Source organism: Penicillium psychrofluorescens (assembly GCF_964197705.1).
Source record: "Penicillium psychrofluorescens genome assembly, chromosome: 2".
Classification (NCBI taxonomy): domain Eukaryota; kingdom Fungi; phylum Ascomycota; class Eurotiomycetes; order Eurotiales; family Aspergillaceae; genus Penicillium; species Penicillium psychrofluorescens.
In genome coordinates, this window is record NC_133440.1 from 3,417,963 (window position 1) to 3,432,364 (window position 14,402).

The following is a 14,402-nucleotide window of genomic DNA, read 5'->3' on the forward strand; positions in this document are numbered from 1 at the left end:
GAGCAAGTTTGGGTTGATCCGGATCCGGATCCGGGGATTGGGAATTGGGGGAGTGGGAGTGGGAGTGGACACAGGGTGGGTGGGTTGACGTACGGGTTTGTAAAATGGCAGGGGAGGGAGGGAGAGAGTGAGGCAAGCGTTGTACACACACAGAAGAGGAGGGAGAGAGTGTGAAAGTGAGTGAGAGGGAGAAAGAGTGAGAGAGAGAAAGTAGTGAGGGAGAACTAACGCTCCCGATCAGGGTGGGACCTGCCAGCCGCTTGCGTCAAGAAGGAAAGGTCTGTGGCTGGTACCTCCACAGGTAAAGCATGGTCAGTATTTCACAGCAGAAAAAAAGGAGATCGGAGTGAGCTTGCTAGTCACTGAATGAACTAGTGGATCGAAGATCGTGACGTCCTCCTCCTAGCTGGGACCCGATCGGCGGATCCTCGGGTGCCTGGGAGCCTATGAAAATAATGGTTCTGGCGGGGAGGAAAGCAAATCAACAGCACTAGTAGATTGGCAAGCATAGTCCGTCCAGCACCGCCACAGAAGATGATTAATCTAGACCAATTTACTGGAGGTTTAGGTTGACTAGTGGACGAGTGAGTTGGTGATGCTGAAAGCGGAACCAGCCAGCCCTACGCCGGACGCGTTAGGCAGACAGATTACCTAGCGCATCCCCTGCCCAGGCACCACGTCGACCCCTATTTGCGATGGACATGCTAGGTACGAAAATGAGGGCCATTATAACCAATTCAATTGCCCTCAATTCTTACCGAGTGATTACAGTTGGTTGTACACGTGGCATGCAGACCCAGGAGGCACTACTGCACCGAGTACATGTGAAGCGCGCCCAGAATACGATCTATCATCGATCGGAACTGGCGGGGGTGTTGGGGCGTATTCAGATTGGAATTCGTCAAGGATGATAATAAATAAGTACATAATAATACCTAGTAGTGTGGGGGAGATTCAAGAATGAAAGCGATTCTGAAAAATCTACCGCCCCATGCGGATGACGCCCGCCGCCATCAACTTTTGGATCTTCATCCGCACCTGTGCGTTCTTCATATGCTCCTGCAGCGCGGCCGGGTCGCCCTTGGCTTGCTGGAGGATGCTCTGCATCACCGGGTCCTGGAGGATGGCCATGATCTACGGATGTTAGTTAGCATCTGGGCCCCGGGTTTGGTGAGGGATGTGAAAACTTACCTCGGGATCATTCTGGATACGCTCCATGGTCTGCTGCTCCGTCTCGCCCGCCCGCGCGCTGAACTGCACATCCAGGCACTTCTGCTGCTGTTGCTCGATCTCGCGCGCGTGCGTACCGTCGTCGTGCTCCGCCGCTTCGGTGAACACATCCAGCGCGCGGTTGTACTCTTTCATCGCGACCAGCGCCTGGCCCTTGCGCATATACGCACGAATGAACTTGGGGTCGCGAGAGATAGCCTCATCGCAGTCCTGGACGGCCCCGGGGAAGGCCATCAGCTTGATGAGCGCGGCGGCGCGGTTCGTGTACCCCCGCGGATCGGTGGGGGCGCGCTTGGTCATCTCCGTGAAGGCATCCACGGCACCGGGCCAGTCGCACTCCTGGAACTTCTGCTGGCCGAGCTCGCGGGCCTTCTCGGCCTCGGCGGGGTCGATGTAGGCGTCCTTCTCGGCCTTGCTCTTGGTCTTTTCGGCATTTCGCAGCTTGGTCAGAGTATCGGGGGTCCGGTGCTCCATGAGTGACTTGTTGTAGAAGTCAATGGCCTGCGCCAGGTCGCCCAACTTCTCGTAGGCAGTCCCGATTCGGGCATAGGCCTTGGCCATCAGCTTGAAGTCGGCCCTGAGGTCCCGGCCTTCCTCGACGGCTTGCTGGCAGGTCTCAATGGTGCCCTGGTAATCGCCCTTCTCGAACTTGGCGGCCCCCATGTTGTTCAGATAGGTGATGTCCTTGTGCAACTCCCAGGCCTTGTTGTAGTGCTCGATGGCCTCGTCCAGCTGCTTCTTCTTGTAGAAGTCGTTGCCGATCTTCTTCTCGGCGTCACCAGCCTCCTTGGCCTTCTTCTTGGCAACCGCCTCCTCGTCCTCCGGCTCGGGCTCGGGGGTGGGCTCCTTGGGCTTCTGCTGAGAGGTGCTGGGCTGGGCATCCGGCATGGGCTGGTCCCCAGATGATTCACCACCCGGTGGCGCACCGAAGTTCATATCGATGCCGAGAAGCACACTCATCACCTGCAGGAAGCGCGGGTCACGGATCTCCTCACCCACACTGTTGGGGTTCTCTTGAATCTTCTTCAACTTCGCCATGAACTCTGGGTCGCTGAGCAGGCTGGCCGTCTTGGGGTTGCTGGCCAGTTTCTGGAGCATGCCCGGGTCATTGAACATGCCACCAAGACCGCCCATCGGGTCTCCAGTCACCCCGTCAGCCGTAGCCTCCGCATTGATAGCCCGCTGGACCGCACTCAGACCGGACTTGGCCTGTTCGTTGCCGGGTTCAAGATTCAGGGCTTCCTCGTAGGCGTCGTGGGCGGCCACTACCAGTCACGCATGTCAGTTATTGGCTACCATCCCCAGAAGTACCGACTTACGAAGATCTCCCAACCCGCGGTAGGCAGCTCCTTTGCGGAGCTGGCCCTTGGACCAGTCCGGCTTGATGCCAATAGCCTTCTCGGCGTCATCGAGAGCTTTCTGGTATTCGGTCTGTGCCGCGTAGACGGCGGAGCGGTTGGAGTAGAGGATGTGGTTCTCGGGCTCGACGGCGATGGCCTGGGTGAATTTGTCACTGTCCTCATATCAGCATCTTCACTCCATCCAACGCGGGGTACAGCAACACATACATGGCAGTAGGATAGTCCTTGGCGGAGAAGGCCTTGTTGCCTTCGGCCTTGAGAGCGTCGGCCATGATGAACAATCAAGATGGTCAGGAGTCCAAGGGAGAATAGGTTGTCAAGAAAGAGAAAGGGGAGCACTGCAGGATGGATGGATGGCTGGATCGAGCTTCTCGAAATTTCCGGAACATAGTTTCTGCCTCAGGCAGAATGTTGCAGCCCTCAGGCATCCACAGCTTCCTCGCCGCACTAAACCCGCTCGGGCTAAGACGATTCGTCTCTCCGCCGCAGAAAAAAAAAAAGCGAAGTCACAAACACATCATTTTTCTTGACTCATCCACCCAAGTTACTATGCTCCCGTAACGATTTTGTTTTAGTCTGGCCGGTCGAACATGACAGCTCGCCCTCCAATCAGTCTGACCCCCTAGTTGATCCGTCGTTGCTACCCGCCATGGCCTCCGCGGGGTCTCGTGTCCCCGAGCTGGCCGCGAAGCTCTACGATGCGTGCCTGACCCATTTCGAGGCCGACCGCATGTTCTTCCAGGAGGATCTTCTCGGCCTAGGTGTGATCCCGACCAACGACCTGGCACTGCTGGTGCAATGCGCCCAATCGCTGGTGGATCAGAAATTGATGCGCCTGCTGCAAACCAAGACTGAGCGTCTGGCATGGAAGATTATTCCCAGGGAAGACGCAGAAAAGTATGGTCTTGACTTCTTCCGCCATCTCCTTTTCCTAACGGTGTTTTTCTTGCTAGACTCCAGAACCTCAACCCCGATGAGAGTTTGGTCTACAATGTCATCCACTCCAACGGCCGCTCTGGCGTCTGGGTCCGAGCCATCCAGTCCCGCACCGGTCTGCACAAGTCTATCCTGGACCGCTGTGTTAAATCCCTCGAAGGAAAAAACTACATCAAGAGCGTCCACAATGTCAAATACCCCAGTCGGAAGATGTACATGCTGGCCGGGCTGGCCCCAAGCGAGGATGTCACCGGCGGCGCATGGTTCACCGACGGAGTCATGGACGTTGACTTCATCAACAGTGTTGCGGGATACATTGAATACACTGTGAGCCGCAAGAGCTGGTTCGAAGTGCCGAGCCCAGACCATGGCCGCAACAAGCGCCTCAAGACCGCCACAGGAAAATCAGACATCAAAGAGGAAAAACAATACCTTCCCTTCGCAGCCAGATACGAAGGCTACCCAACCGTGGAGATGATCACATCCGCCGTCAACGAGAGCGGGATCACACCCGTGACACTCCGCGAAGAGAGCATCGTACAATTGCTTGAGATGCTATGTTACGATAAAAAGCTCGTCGCCCTGAACAACGGCCAATATTACAAAGCTATCAAAAACCCGGAGGCCGTCAAGACCAGCCAGGCCCGCAAACCCGCTACCGTGGACGACCAGGCCGACGCCGAGGTGATGAAACACCTGCCTAAAAACGGTATGACCGAAGCCCCTTGCGGCCAGTGCCCGGTTTTCAACCTTTGTTCCCCTGGAGGTGCCGTGAGTCCAGAGACATGCGAGTATTTCGACCCTTGGTTGTCAAGTACTCTTGGGTTCTGAACGACGAAATGGAAATGGCTGGCTTGGGAAAGAACCACCCCAAACAAACCTTGGTAACCTGTTCCCATCCCATACCACACCTTTTTGCATATAGGGGATGAGGGAAAAAGCCCTCCAAAATGGGACATGTGTGTGCATAGCGAGGCGTTTTTTCATGTTTGGATTTTGTCGATCCTCTTCTTTTGCTTCCCCTTCCCTCTTCACCTCTCCACCTCTCCATCTTTCAAATACCACCTCCCAACTCCTCCGTCTCTTCCTCCGTGAGAATGTGAATTCGTCGGTGGGTTGGGGTTGCTGCAGTTAGGTTGCGGCGGGTTCTGTCTTGTTATTTAGTCAGGTGGTGATTCAGGTGGTGACTCTTGGGACATCTGCTGGATTGTGCCTTCATGGCGACATTCCTTTCGTTTTCCCTCGTGTGTTTTTCCCGAGGGTGCCTAGTGCACCCGCTGGCGGGTACCTCCATCTTGGTGAAAGGGAGCCAGAAAGAGTTGTGCGAATACATTGCGGTGTCTTTTATCCGTGTGTCCCCGATCGTAGTCATCCATCATAGGTCGCTGAAATTGGAGAATAAATCGCTTGAGCATCCGATCAATGTCTGCTACGTAGGGACGGAAAATATATATCTTAGGGTTGCTACAGACCAACGTATAGTTATATATCTTCTACCTGGACACGGAGCAGCCTTCAATTACCGTACAACTCAATCATTCTTCACAAACAATAAACAGAACCGAAATGCCGACTCGACTCCCGCATACACAATCACCTCGACGAATTCTCCCCCGGTGGGGCACCCGCACCAACCCCACATCCCCCGGTTCCGAACACCGCCTTTGCCAGGTCTAGCCTAGTGCGTCAGTCTTGAGCTTTCATCGCCGATCCCAGTTGTTACGCAAATAATCCCGCGTATCATGCACAACCCTGCATGATCCAGTGATGTCGACAACCGCAGACAGCCGCGTGCTGGCGCTGAAGCGCAAGCTGCAGAACACAGATAGTACTCGCCACGAGCCCGTCGCAAAGCGACATAGCCTTGCGAGCTATGATCCGCAGACACCATGGTTGAACGAGACGAAGCCCTCCGGGGCCTGGGGGAGGATGGCTAACCCTGCCGTGCGTAGCTCTCTACCCTTGGACAATATGGTGTCCGCAGTGCAAGATCTGATCGATCCGGACTTCGATCCCCTGACGGCGATTTTGGACGAAGAGCCGCGGTTTCTGAAGCCGTTGCCAAGTGCTATTGCGCCGGAGGATTTGGAGTTCTTGCGGTTTCGCGGTGCACTTTCTATTCCAGAGAGTGGGATCAGGAATGAATTGCTGCGGTGCTATATAAAGTGGGTGCATAGCTTCATGCCCGTGCTCAATCTGCAGGAGTTTCTGCGCTGTGTGGCGGAAAACGACCCAGAGGGGAATGTTAGTCTGCTGCTGTTTCAGGCAGTTATGTTTGTTGGTACGGCGTTTGTCGACCTCAAGCACTTGCAGGCGGCGGGATACTCGACAAGGAAAAGCGCGCGCAATGCCTTCTTTACGCGGTTACGAGTGGGTTTCTCCAAATGAACAAAGTGTGTTTGTATACTAACTATATCTGCAGCTGCTCTATTCGCTCGACTGCGAGGAGGATCGTATCGTCATTCTGCAAACCCTGCTGCTGATGACATATTGGTCCGATCCGGGAAACAGTCCGCAGCGAGACATCTGGGATTGGATTGGGATTTGCAATACCCAGGCCCAATCGATCGGACTGAACAGAGACCCCTCGTCGGCCAATATGGACTCACGTACCCAGCGGCTACGCACTCGGCTGTGGTGGTGTCTATATACCAGGGATCGGCTGATTGCCCTGGGTGTACGACGCCCGTCACAGGTCAACGAGGGAACGAGCAACGTGCCGATGCTGAAGCTCGACGATTTTGATTGTGAGCCATTTTCATCATCTGTGGTGGCTCTCTTTCGCTGTCGACAACTCGAAGATGGGTCGCACCAGCAACGGCTTGCAACAATGTTCATCGAGAAAGTAAAACTTTGTCAGTGTATCGGCCGGGTATTGTTCGCCCAATACACACCTTCTCAGCGTCAGTTCGGAGCCACAGATCGCACAACCATCACTATCGTCCCACGACAAGCCTCCGAGTCCGAATTCATGCGATGCCGCCAAAAGCTCGACGGGTGGCTTGCGGGATTGCCCAAAGACGCACAGTTTCTTCCAACATCGAACACCAATTTTCAGGATGGCGAAGATGTGCTTTTGCTGCACGGTGCCATGCTGCGCATGCTTTATCACGCAACCAGCAGCGCGCTGTATCGGCCATGGGCGGCCGTGACCAAGGACCAGTCCAAATCCCGAACCGAATGGCGCAACAATGCTCGTACAAAGATGCACGAGGCCGCTGCGGGAATCACCCACATCATCCAAGGCTTGAACCAGCTGGACTTAACGCGTTTCCTTCCGCAATCCGGCGTGACAGTCATCCTACCTGCGGCGGTGGCCCATCTGACGAACACCATGTCTGATAATCCAGCCGTGCGTGAGAGCAGCATGTACAGCTTCCGCCGCTGCATCCAGGTTCTCCATGGCCTAAAAGAAGTCTACCCGGCAGCCGATATGGAGGTTGCCAATATCGAAGCCGCGATTAAAATGCAAAGCGGGAATTCGGGCGCCTTCTTGCAAATAATGCAATCTAGCCTCGACGCTGTCTCTAAAACGAGTAGCGAGACTACGCTTTCCGCTCAATCCCCCCACCTTCTAAACGACAAACCCGTCGCGGACACGAGTAATACTCAACTACCACGTCCGAGGGCAACATCCTTCCATGAACGGGATCCGAAGCTACAGCAGCAGCAGAGGAAACCGAGAGCGCAAACAATCCACGAACCCTCACGACCTTTCTTCTCTAATGACTTCGACAACCATCTGCTCAGCACTCCTGGCTCAAGTAAGAACACTGACCCTTTAACCACAACCGACAGTCCATTCGACTTCCTCTCCCTTGATGCAGATCTCTTCAGCAACCTCGTATCGCCTCCCTCTGACCTCACAAGCACAAATACATATATGAACTACCCACAAAACACATCCATCTCACCCACAAATGCCGCAGACTTAGACTCCGTCGACTGGACACAGGAGTTATTCCGCAACGAGGAAGATGATGTAACAAATCACTTGAATAACGCCAATGACCGGAACCAGAGCCAGTCACAGGATCTGGAAATGCACGACCAGGAAGACCTATTCTCCTTCGCGCTGGGTGATGACCGCAACAACGATCATGATATGATCTTGTCTGGTAGTGGTGGTGGTGATGTTGGTGGTTCACATCAGAGACAGTACTCGACTAGCAGCCATCATCACCATCCACCGGAAATTACAGGGGATTTGGATAAGGACTTGGGGTTTCAGACTGGTGATGAAGACATGTTCTAGCCGGAGGGTAATTTTTTGTCTACATCATTGGGACTGCTGGCATTTAGTGACTGGTGTGCCTATTCTCTGTATATATTTTACGACAATATGATATATATAATGAATAAAGCTGTCCGGAGCCGTTTGGGAGTCGTTCAAGCTACCTGAGGTTTTTGCAGGATTCCGTAATTTATCAACCTAACCTTTCCAAGTTGCTTAGTGAGTTGAGTATCCGTAACTTACCTGAACAAATTACCAATCTGCCTCCAGCAGGCTCAGTTCAGCCTCGTCTTCAGAAATGGAGCAGAGTCGGGGAAGGCAAAATTGGAGAAAGCCACGGAGACTTACCCTCCGAGTCCAGCACCGATTGTTCGACAAACTATTCATCTGTGGAGAAAACCAACCGCGGGATCAACAATTCCGGGGCTTGATGACCAGTGCGGGGTTATTTATTTAACTTATACCATAGACCGTGGTTTTGTTTCTTTGTTATCTTGCAATTTTTCTATTCTTGTCGATTCGCCAAGATGATGAAAGCTCTCGTATTCCACGGCCCATATGATGTGAGGTTGGAAGAGAGGCCAAGTATGTGATCTGTTCAAGCCTGCCACCATGAACTGCAGCTCATACTGACCAACACTTGTTAGTCCCTCGCCTTGTAGACCAAACCGATGTGCTGATCAAAACAACCTCAGCTGCGCTCTGTGGAAGGTATGAGAGTTCGAGAGCGGTCGTGCTTCGAAGTGCCAACTGCTAATCATTCTCAATTCATTCAGTGAACTGCATCGCTATCGAGGTCATTCCAAAATTAACATGCAGCCAGGCTATATATGCGGGCATGAGGGGATTGGCATTGTCCATGAAGTGGGCGCTGGAATCAAGAATTTCAACGTGGGCGATCATGTCATTGTGCCCTTTTTGGTCAGCTGGTTGGTTGTCACATTTCACATCCGACACAAGATATCCACTGACCGCAGTTACCAGCAATGAATGTTTCCATTGCAAGCGAGGCGTCCATGGACGTTGCAAGAATGGTCGGAACTTCGGTGGACCCTCTTTGGACGGTTCTCAAGCCCAATATTTCCGCGTACCACTGGCAGACACAACGCTCTATCATCTTCCAAAAGATGTGGATCTTGGAGAGCTTGCAATTCTTATGACTGACATTTTCCCAACAGGGTAAGCAAAGACTGCATGTGCATGCATTCAAGTCTGGTTCATTTGATTCTAATTGTGATACCAGGTTCAATGGCGCAAAGCGAGCATTCATAGATACTCCAAGAGAAGACTGGAAGGATATGAGTATTGCGGTCATCGGATGTGGGCCTGTTGCTCTCTGCTCCATCATCTCCGCCCGAGAATACAAGCCGGCACGAATATTCGCCATCGACTCTATCCCGAGTCGACTCGAAGCTGCAAAGGAGCTCGGCTGTATCCCAATCAACTTCAAAGAGGTCGATCCCGTTGCCGTGATCAAAAAGGCAACTGACAATAATGGAGTCCACGCTGTTATTGAAGGGGTCGGCCTTAGCCCTGCATTGAAGACTGCATACGACATCATCTGTCCCGGTGGAAAGATCAGTTCTTTCGGTGAGAAAGGCCCGAAAGTCTCTTGAACCCAGTGTATTAATTTCACTCGTATTAGGCGTCCATAACGGGGACCTTCCCTTCAGTGCTGCTGATTGTTACAACAGAAACATTCACATCCAATTTGGACGTTGTCCTCTTAGGGTTGTTTTTGCTGATGCTCTCAGCACACTAGTTCGAAACAAGGATTTGATCGAGAAGATGAAGTTTATCGATCTGGTATTGCCACAATTAGACCAGTCTTCTGTGGACGCTTTGAAGAGGTTTGAGCGAGGAGAGTTGAACAAAGTTGTCTTCAAGCCCAATGGCCTAGATATCTAGCTATAACATTTTCAATCCATAGAGGCGTGAAGAAAGTGACTGTTCTTATTTTTCACTATCTTTAGTTCAAGAAGAGCGGGTCTTCTCGGAAGTCGAACCAGGAGCTTTAATAGAGTTTCTCGTGATTTACTAGCACAGACTGTAATGCTATTTTTCTCTCAATAGAGGGCCCCACGGCGACAACTTCTGATTTTGGTATGCAAAAGGCACGTAATTTTCTCATCTGCTTTTGACATTTTGTCGGTTCCGTTGCTAACCGCGCTACTGCCTCGTAGTGTTTCTGGACCCTCGCTCGGGCGTTGTAATCTGACAGGGAGGATTCTCAGCCTCGGAGAAACCCGAAGCGGCGCAACGAATCAGCAGTGAGTATCTACATCTCTTATAATATTGACAATGGTAATAAACATATCGGCTGCAGCTAATTCTAGCAAAGATAAGTTATCTTCTCACTGGGGGTGGGATCAGCTTATGAGTTCTCCGAAGCCCTCAAGGCCAGGCTGGTCCTTGACCCCCATCGTAAATGACGAAAATCTGCTGATCTGATGCACGCCTGGATACGAGGGAATCGAATGATCGATTGAATCGTGAATAGTATTCTCTGCGTGGCCGCCACTCCTCGAATCCCACACCTGCATTGTTACATGATCTAACTTTGTTGGGCGGATTTCCCTGATAGCCCGAGATCCATCCAATGGGCTGCTCGCGTGGCGTTGTCTTCTGTGGAGAAGCGCCGCCCAAACAGGCAGGAAATATCCGTCGAACTCACACTAAGTTTCGAACCCACCACTTAGATTCACGAACTAGATCAATCGATGGAACGGTAGAATCCTCGCGCTCAGGCAAGCCTTATCTTTCCCCGCGTGCCTGCCCCGTGACCCGTTAAATTTATCTCTTTCCCATCAATTGCTCTCGTGCCTTCTATTTTCCCATCGCTACCCCTACGTCCGCATGGCTTTAGATCCGGAAAAAGGCCTTGACAAGGCCGCCTATTCAACCGACGAACAGGAGGTAACTCCAGTCGACCACAATGCCGCGATTTCGGAGAAGACCGGCATCATGGCTAAGCTTCGTGCCATGGAGGCCAGCATGGACAAGAAACTTGGCATAGAGTCCGCAGCCATCAGTCGCAAGCGCCCCGAAGATAAGAGGGAGGTACATTGGGTGGAAGAGCTGTCGATGGCGTTGCTGTGGGCGAGTGGTACAATGAACACCTCCTGCTTTGCGACTGGCTTCCTCGGCTGGGAATTCGGCCTGAGCCTGAAACAGTCAATCTTGATTACCATCTTTGCCTCGATCCTGGCCGCGACGCTTAGCGGGTACTGCGCCACCTTCGGCGCGGTGACGGGGTTGCGCCAGATCAGCGTCAGTCGGTACAGCTTCGGTTGGTGGCCCAATAAGCTCGTCGCCCTGCTCAACAGTATCCAGCAGATGGGCTGGGCTGCCGTCTCGTGCATCACAGGAGGTCTCGCGTTGACGGCGGTTTCCGACGGCCATGTCTCCTTGATTCTCGGGATCGTCATCCTGGCTGTCGTGGCACTGATCATCTCTTTCTTCGGGTTGAAGGCCATTCTGATCTACGAGAGATGGGCCTGGATGATCTTCTTCGTTATCTTTCTGATCATCTACGGCGAGACCGGCAAGTATGCGGACAATTCGGCCCCAGCTACCGCGACTGGCGCGACTTTCGCTGGCGCCGTTCTCAGCCTGATTGCAGTTGTCTACGGGTCCAGCGCTTCATGGTGCACAATGGCTAGCGATTACTATGTCCACTATCCGTCCAACGTCAGTCGTGTGAAAGTTTTCTTCATGACCACATTCGGTATTGCAATCCCTACCTCGGTTGGCATGGTGGCCGGCTGCTTGGTTGCCTCCGCTCTGAACAACAAGCCCGAGTGGCACCACGCATATGAAAAAGAGGGATTGGGATATCTCATCCAAGACATGCTCTATCCTCGCGGATTCGCCAAATTCCTTCTTACTCTCCTTGTCTTGTCCGGGATCAACGTCAACGTCATCAGCATCTACAGTTCCGCCATTTCCTTCCAGCAACTTTCACGACCTTTTGCTCGCATTCCTCGGTTCATGTGGACGCTGTTCTGCTTCGTGTGCATTCTCGCGCTAGCCATTGGCGGGCGACAGCAGCTAAATACATATCTCCAAAACTTCTTGAGCTTGCTGGGATACTGGTGCACGAGTTACGCCGTGATTCTGTTCGAGGAACACTTCATCTTTCGCAAGGGCAACTTTGACAACTATGACTTGGAAGGGTGGAATGACCCGGACAGGCTGCCGTTGGGTATCGGTGCGGCAGTCGCCTTCTCTCTCGGGGTTGTGGCGTGGTGCCTGGGAATGGATGAGACTTGGTTCATCGGCCCTCTTGCTAAATTGATTGGAGACTACGGTGGTGATGTTGCCAATGAGTTTACGTTTGTGGTGACGGCTTTGAGTTATCTACCGGCAAGGTATTTGGAGCTGAAGTACTTTGGGCGATAGATCTAGCTATTAGTTGGAGAATTCGGGATTAACTGATGATTAAGATTCTGGTAAAAAATAGTCATTAAAACAGCGTCGTCAAGTGTAGTCGATTTTGGCGCCTATTTTACTGTCGCTTAAAATGGGGTATAATGAATTTCCCTTCCCTAAATATGCTCGGTCACAATGCCATGGTTGCCCTGCGTGACTTATACTGCCGGTGAAATCCTACCCACTGGATTATCAAAATGAGTCGTGATTGGTTGGTTCCCGGAATCATGCCGGCTCTCTTGGACATTCGCAGATCATGTGAGGTACGTATCCTCTCCGGTCGGCGATGGCGATAGGCCGACGATGAAATCAACGCATAACGTCTGTTGGCCTTTCGGGCAGCGCCGAGCTTTACTCAAACGTAGCTGTGGCGCGGTCCACGCCATAGTTCTGGCGATACGGATGGCTTTTGATGAGCCAATCGGGCCTACCTGTCGCTGTTTGGCCATTGGTAGACCCTTCTTGTGTGACAGGGGCCAATGTCTAGCTTCCCTTGGGTGTCTAGAATCTATGACGGGCTACACCTTCACAGCCAATGAGTCTAAATGATTAACACGACATGGGCCAATCATGAAAGGATTGGCGACTCGATTACGTGAGCCGCTCAATCTACACCATTTACCTTAAAAGGACAAGACAGCCGCCACCCCCAAGGATACTATTTGTACTCTTTCGCATCCATCCTCTCGCTCGGGACGTCTGTCCTGAGGCTATCGTCCATATGATTACAGAAACAGATGAAGATTCTCGTTTTGTGTTCATTGAGCACAAAGGCCGACGTGGCACTGTAACCAAAAAAGAACAGTCTTCTGTTCGTAAACACATTGCCTACCAGACTTCGAAGAAAATCCATTTAGATGAAAATGCCTACCAAAGGCAGCTTGTTCGACATTCGTCCAGAGAAGTGCAACGAATGAACGACTTTGATGAGATTAAACGCGCCACGGAGACGCCATTGTATGAGAACAGTTTGAGCCTATGTGGCGTATCGTCATTGCCGGTTCGAAACAATCGTGATTTGCAGCTCATAGACCATCTTGTTTTGCGGCTTTGGCCAGGCTTTCCACAAAGTGTTCGCGGATCTTCAAATTCATTCCCGGCATTCTGGCTGCCCCGCTGTGTCGACAATACGGCTTTGTTCAACGCAATTCTCTTTGCTGCCTCGAGCCACTTGTCCTCTCGCATGATCCTAACGGGGGGTTATTTGCAGGACAGCAGGGAATTATTGGTCTTACAGACTGATGCTATCACAGCAATGAGACGGCAAGTGCAAAATTGCAGCATAAGCCAATGTAATGCCTGCCTTGACGATCTCCTTATGATATGCATATGTCTGGCAACGAGTGCACAAGAGGGCAACTTGATGTATACCAAGGATCCAACTCCCTTTTTCCCCGTACTATCGAGTGGTCGCTGGCTGGATACTTACGGGACTCTTATCACCGACAATCTTCACTGGGATGCTATTTTCCAGCTTCTCGATCAATGTGGGGGTATAAAGCAAGTGAAAGCATTCGGTTTGCCTTGGATTATTACCTGGTGAGCGCACACGCCGTCCCTTACTATTAGGAGCACATAGGTTTTCCAAATTTCTTAACACTCAGCAGTGCCGCATTGATTATGGTTTCATCAACACTTTCTCAACCGTTATATCCCATGCTTGGCGTTGAGGGCAACTTGTGCACGATGAGGACTTTTGCAGAATTTGATGCTGATAACCCTTCTCGAGCTTCTTACCCTGCTTTTGGCCATGGGTTTTATGTTCTCAGGTCACTTGGTACGCCAGACGACGTTATGGACACTTTTATCTCCTTGGGAGATTTTTCCGCGACTCTTGATGCCTATTGCACCGGCAAGATCCCCAATCTAGATCTTGATGATATTTTGGACAGTCGAGCCGTTGTCATGCATAAGCTTCTGTCCTTACCGCCAACGGTTCAGCCGGCTGATCTCAGCACATCTCCTTGTGCTTTTATTGATTCCGACACTTGCCTTTCTATATATCAAGCTTGTCGGTGGGCGGCACAGCTCTACGGCATTATGGTTGTGTTCCCAATACCGCGTTCAAGATGGGCGAGAGGGCACGCAATCAGTCGGATCCAACGTCATTTATCTTCTTTTCGGCCTGGGAAAGAAACTCGTCAATTTTGGAAACTTGAGATGTGGTGTGTTACCGTGGCGGGGAGCTCTTCTTATTCAAAGGACCAGCG

General features: G+C 52.0%; 5 protein-coding genes across 5 annotated transcripts; 4 read left to right on the plus strand and 1 right to left on the minus strand.

The window, feature by feature from the left end:
- Positions 1-981: 981 nt before the first annotated feature.
- On the minus strand, positions 982-2,863 carry PFLUO_LOCUS3467 (Hsp90 cochaperone; the record flags this gene model as incomplete). The annotated part of the gene is made up of 4 exons (XM_073780717.1): positions 982-1,134; positions 1,192-2,495; positions 2,550-2,743; positions 2,799-2,863. The coding sequence occupies 4 exons, from the start codon at positions 2,861-2,863 to the stop codon at positions 982-984; spliced, it is 1,716 nt and encodes a 571-aa protein (XP_073637544.1).
- A 377-nt stretch (positions 2,864-3,240) lies between these two features.
- PFLUO_LOCUS3468 (34-kDa subunit of RNA polymerase III (C)) lies at positions 3,241-4,358 on the plus strand (the record flags this gene model as incomplete). Its single annotated transcript, XM_073780718.1, has 2 exons — positions 3,241-3,488; positions 3,545-4,358. 2 exons carry the CDS (start codon positions 3,241-3,243, stop codon positions 4,356-4,358), a joined length of 1,062 nt encoding a protein of 353 aa, XP_073637545.1.
- A 936-nt stretch (positions 4,359-5,294) lies between these two features.
- Positions 5,295-7,782, plus strand: PFLUO_LOCUS3469 (uncharacterized protein; the record flags this gene model as incomplete). The annotated part of the gene is made up of 2 exons (XM_073780719.1): positions 5,295-5,897; positions 5,950-7,782. The coding sequence occupies 2 exons, from the start codon at positions 5,295-5,297 to the stop codon at positions 7,780-7,782; spliced, it is 2,436 nt and encodes an 811-aa protein (XP_073637546.1).
- Positions 7,783-8,288: 506 nt separating this feature from the next.
- PFLUO_LOCUS3470 (uncharacterized protein) lies at positions 8,289-9,669 on the plus strand (the record flags this gene model as incomplete). The annotated part of the gene is made up of 6 exons (XM_073780720.1): positions 8,289-8,346; positions 8,424-8,472; positions 8,538-8,690; positions 8,746-8,940; positions 9,005-9,351; positions 9,524-9,669. The coding sequence occupies 6 exons, from the start codon at positions 8,289-8,291 to the stop codon at positions 9,667-9,669; spliced, it is 948 nt and encodes a 315-aa protein (XP_073637547.1).
- A 948-nt stretch (positions 9,670-10,617) lies between these two features.
- Positions 10,618-12,162, plus strand: PFLUO_LOCUS3471 (uncharacterized protein; the record flags this gene model as incomplete). Its single annotated transcript, XM_073780721.1, has 1 exon — positions 10,618-12,162. One exon carries the CDS (start codon positions 10,618-10,620, stop codon positions 12,160-12,162), a length of 1,545 nt encoding a protein of 514 aa, XP_073637548.1.
- Between the last annotated feature and the right edge of the window lie 2,240 nt (positions 12,163-14,402).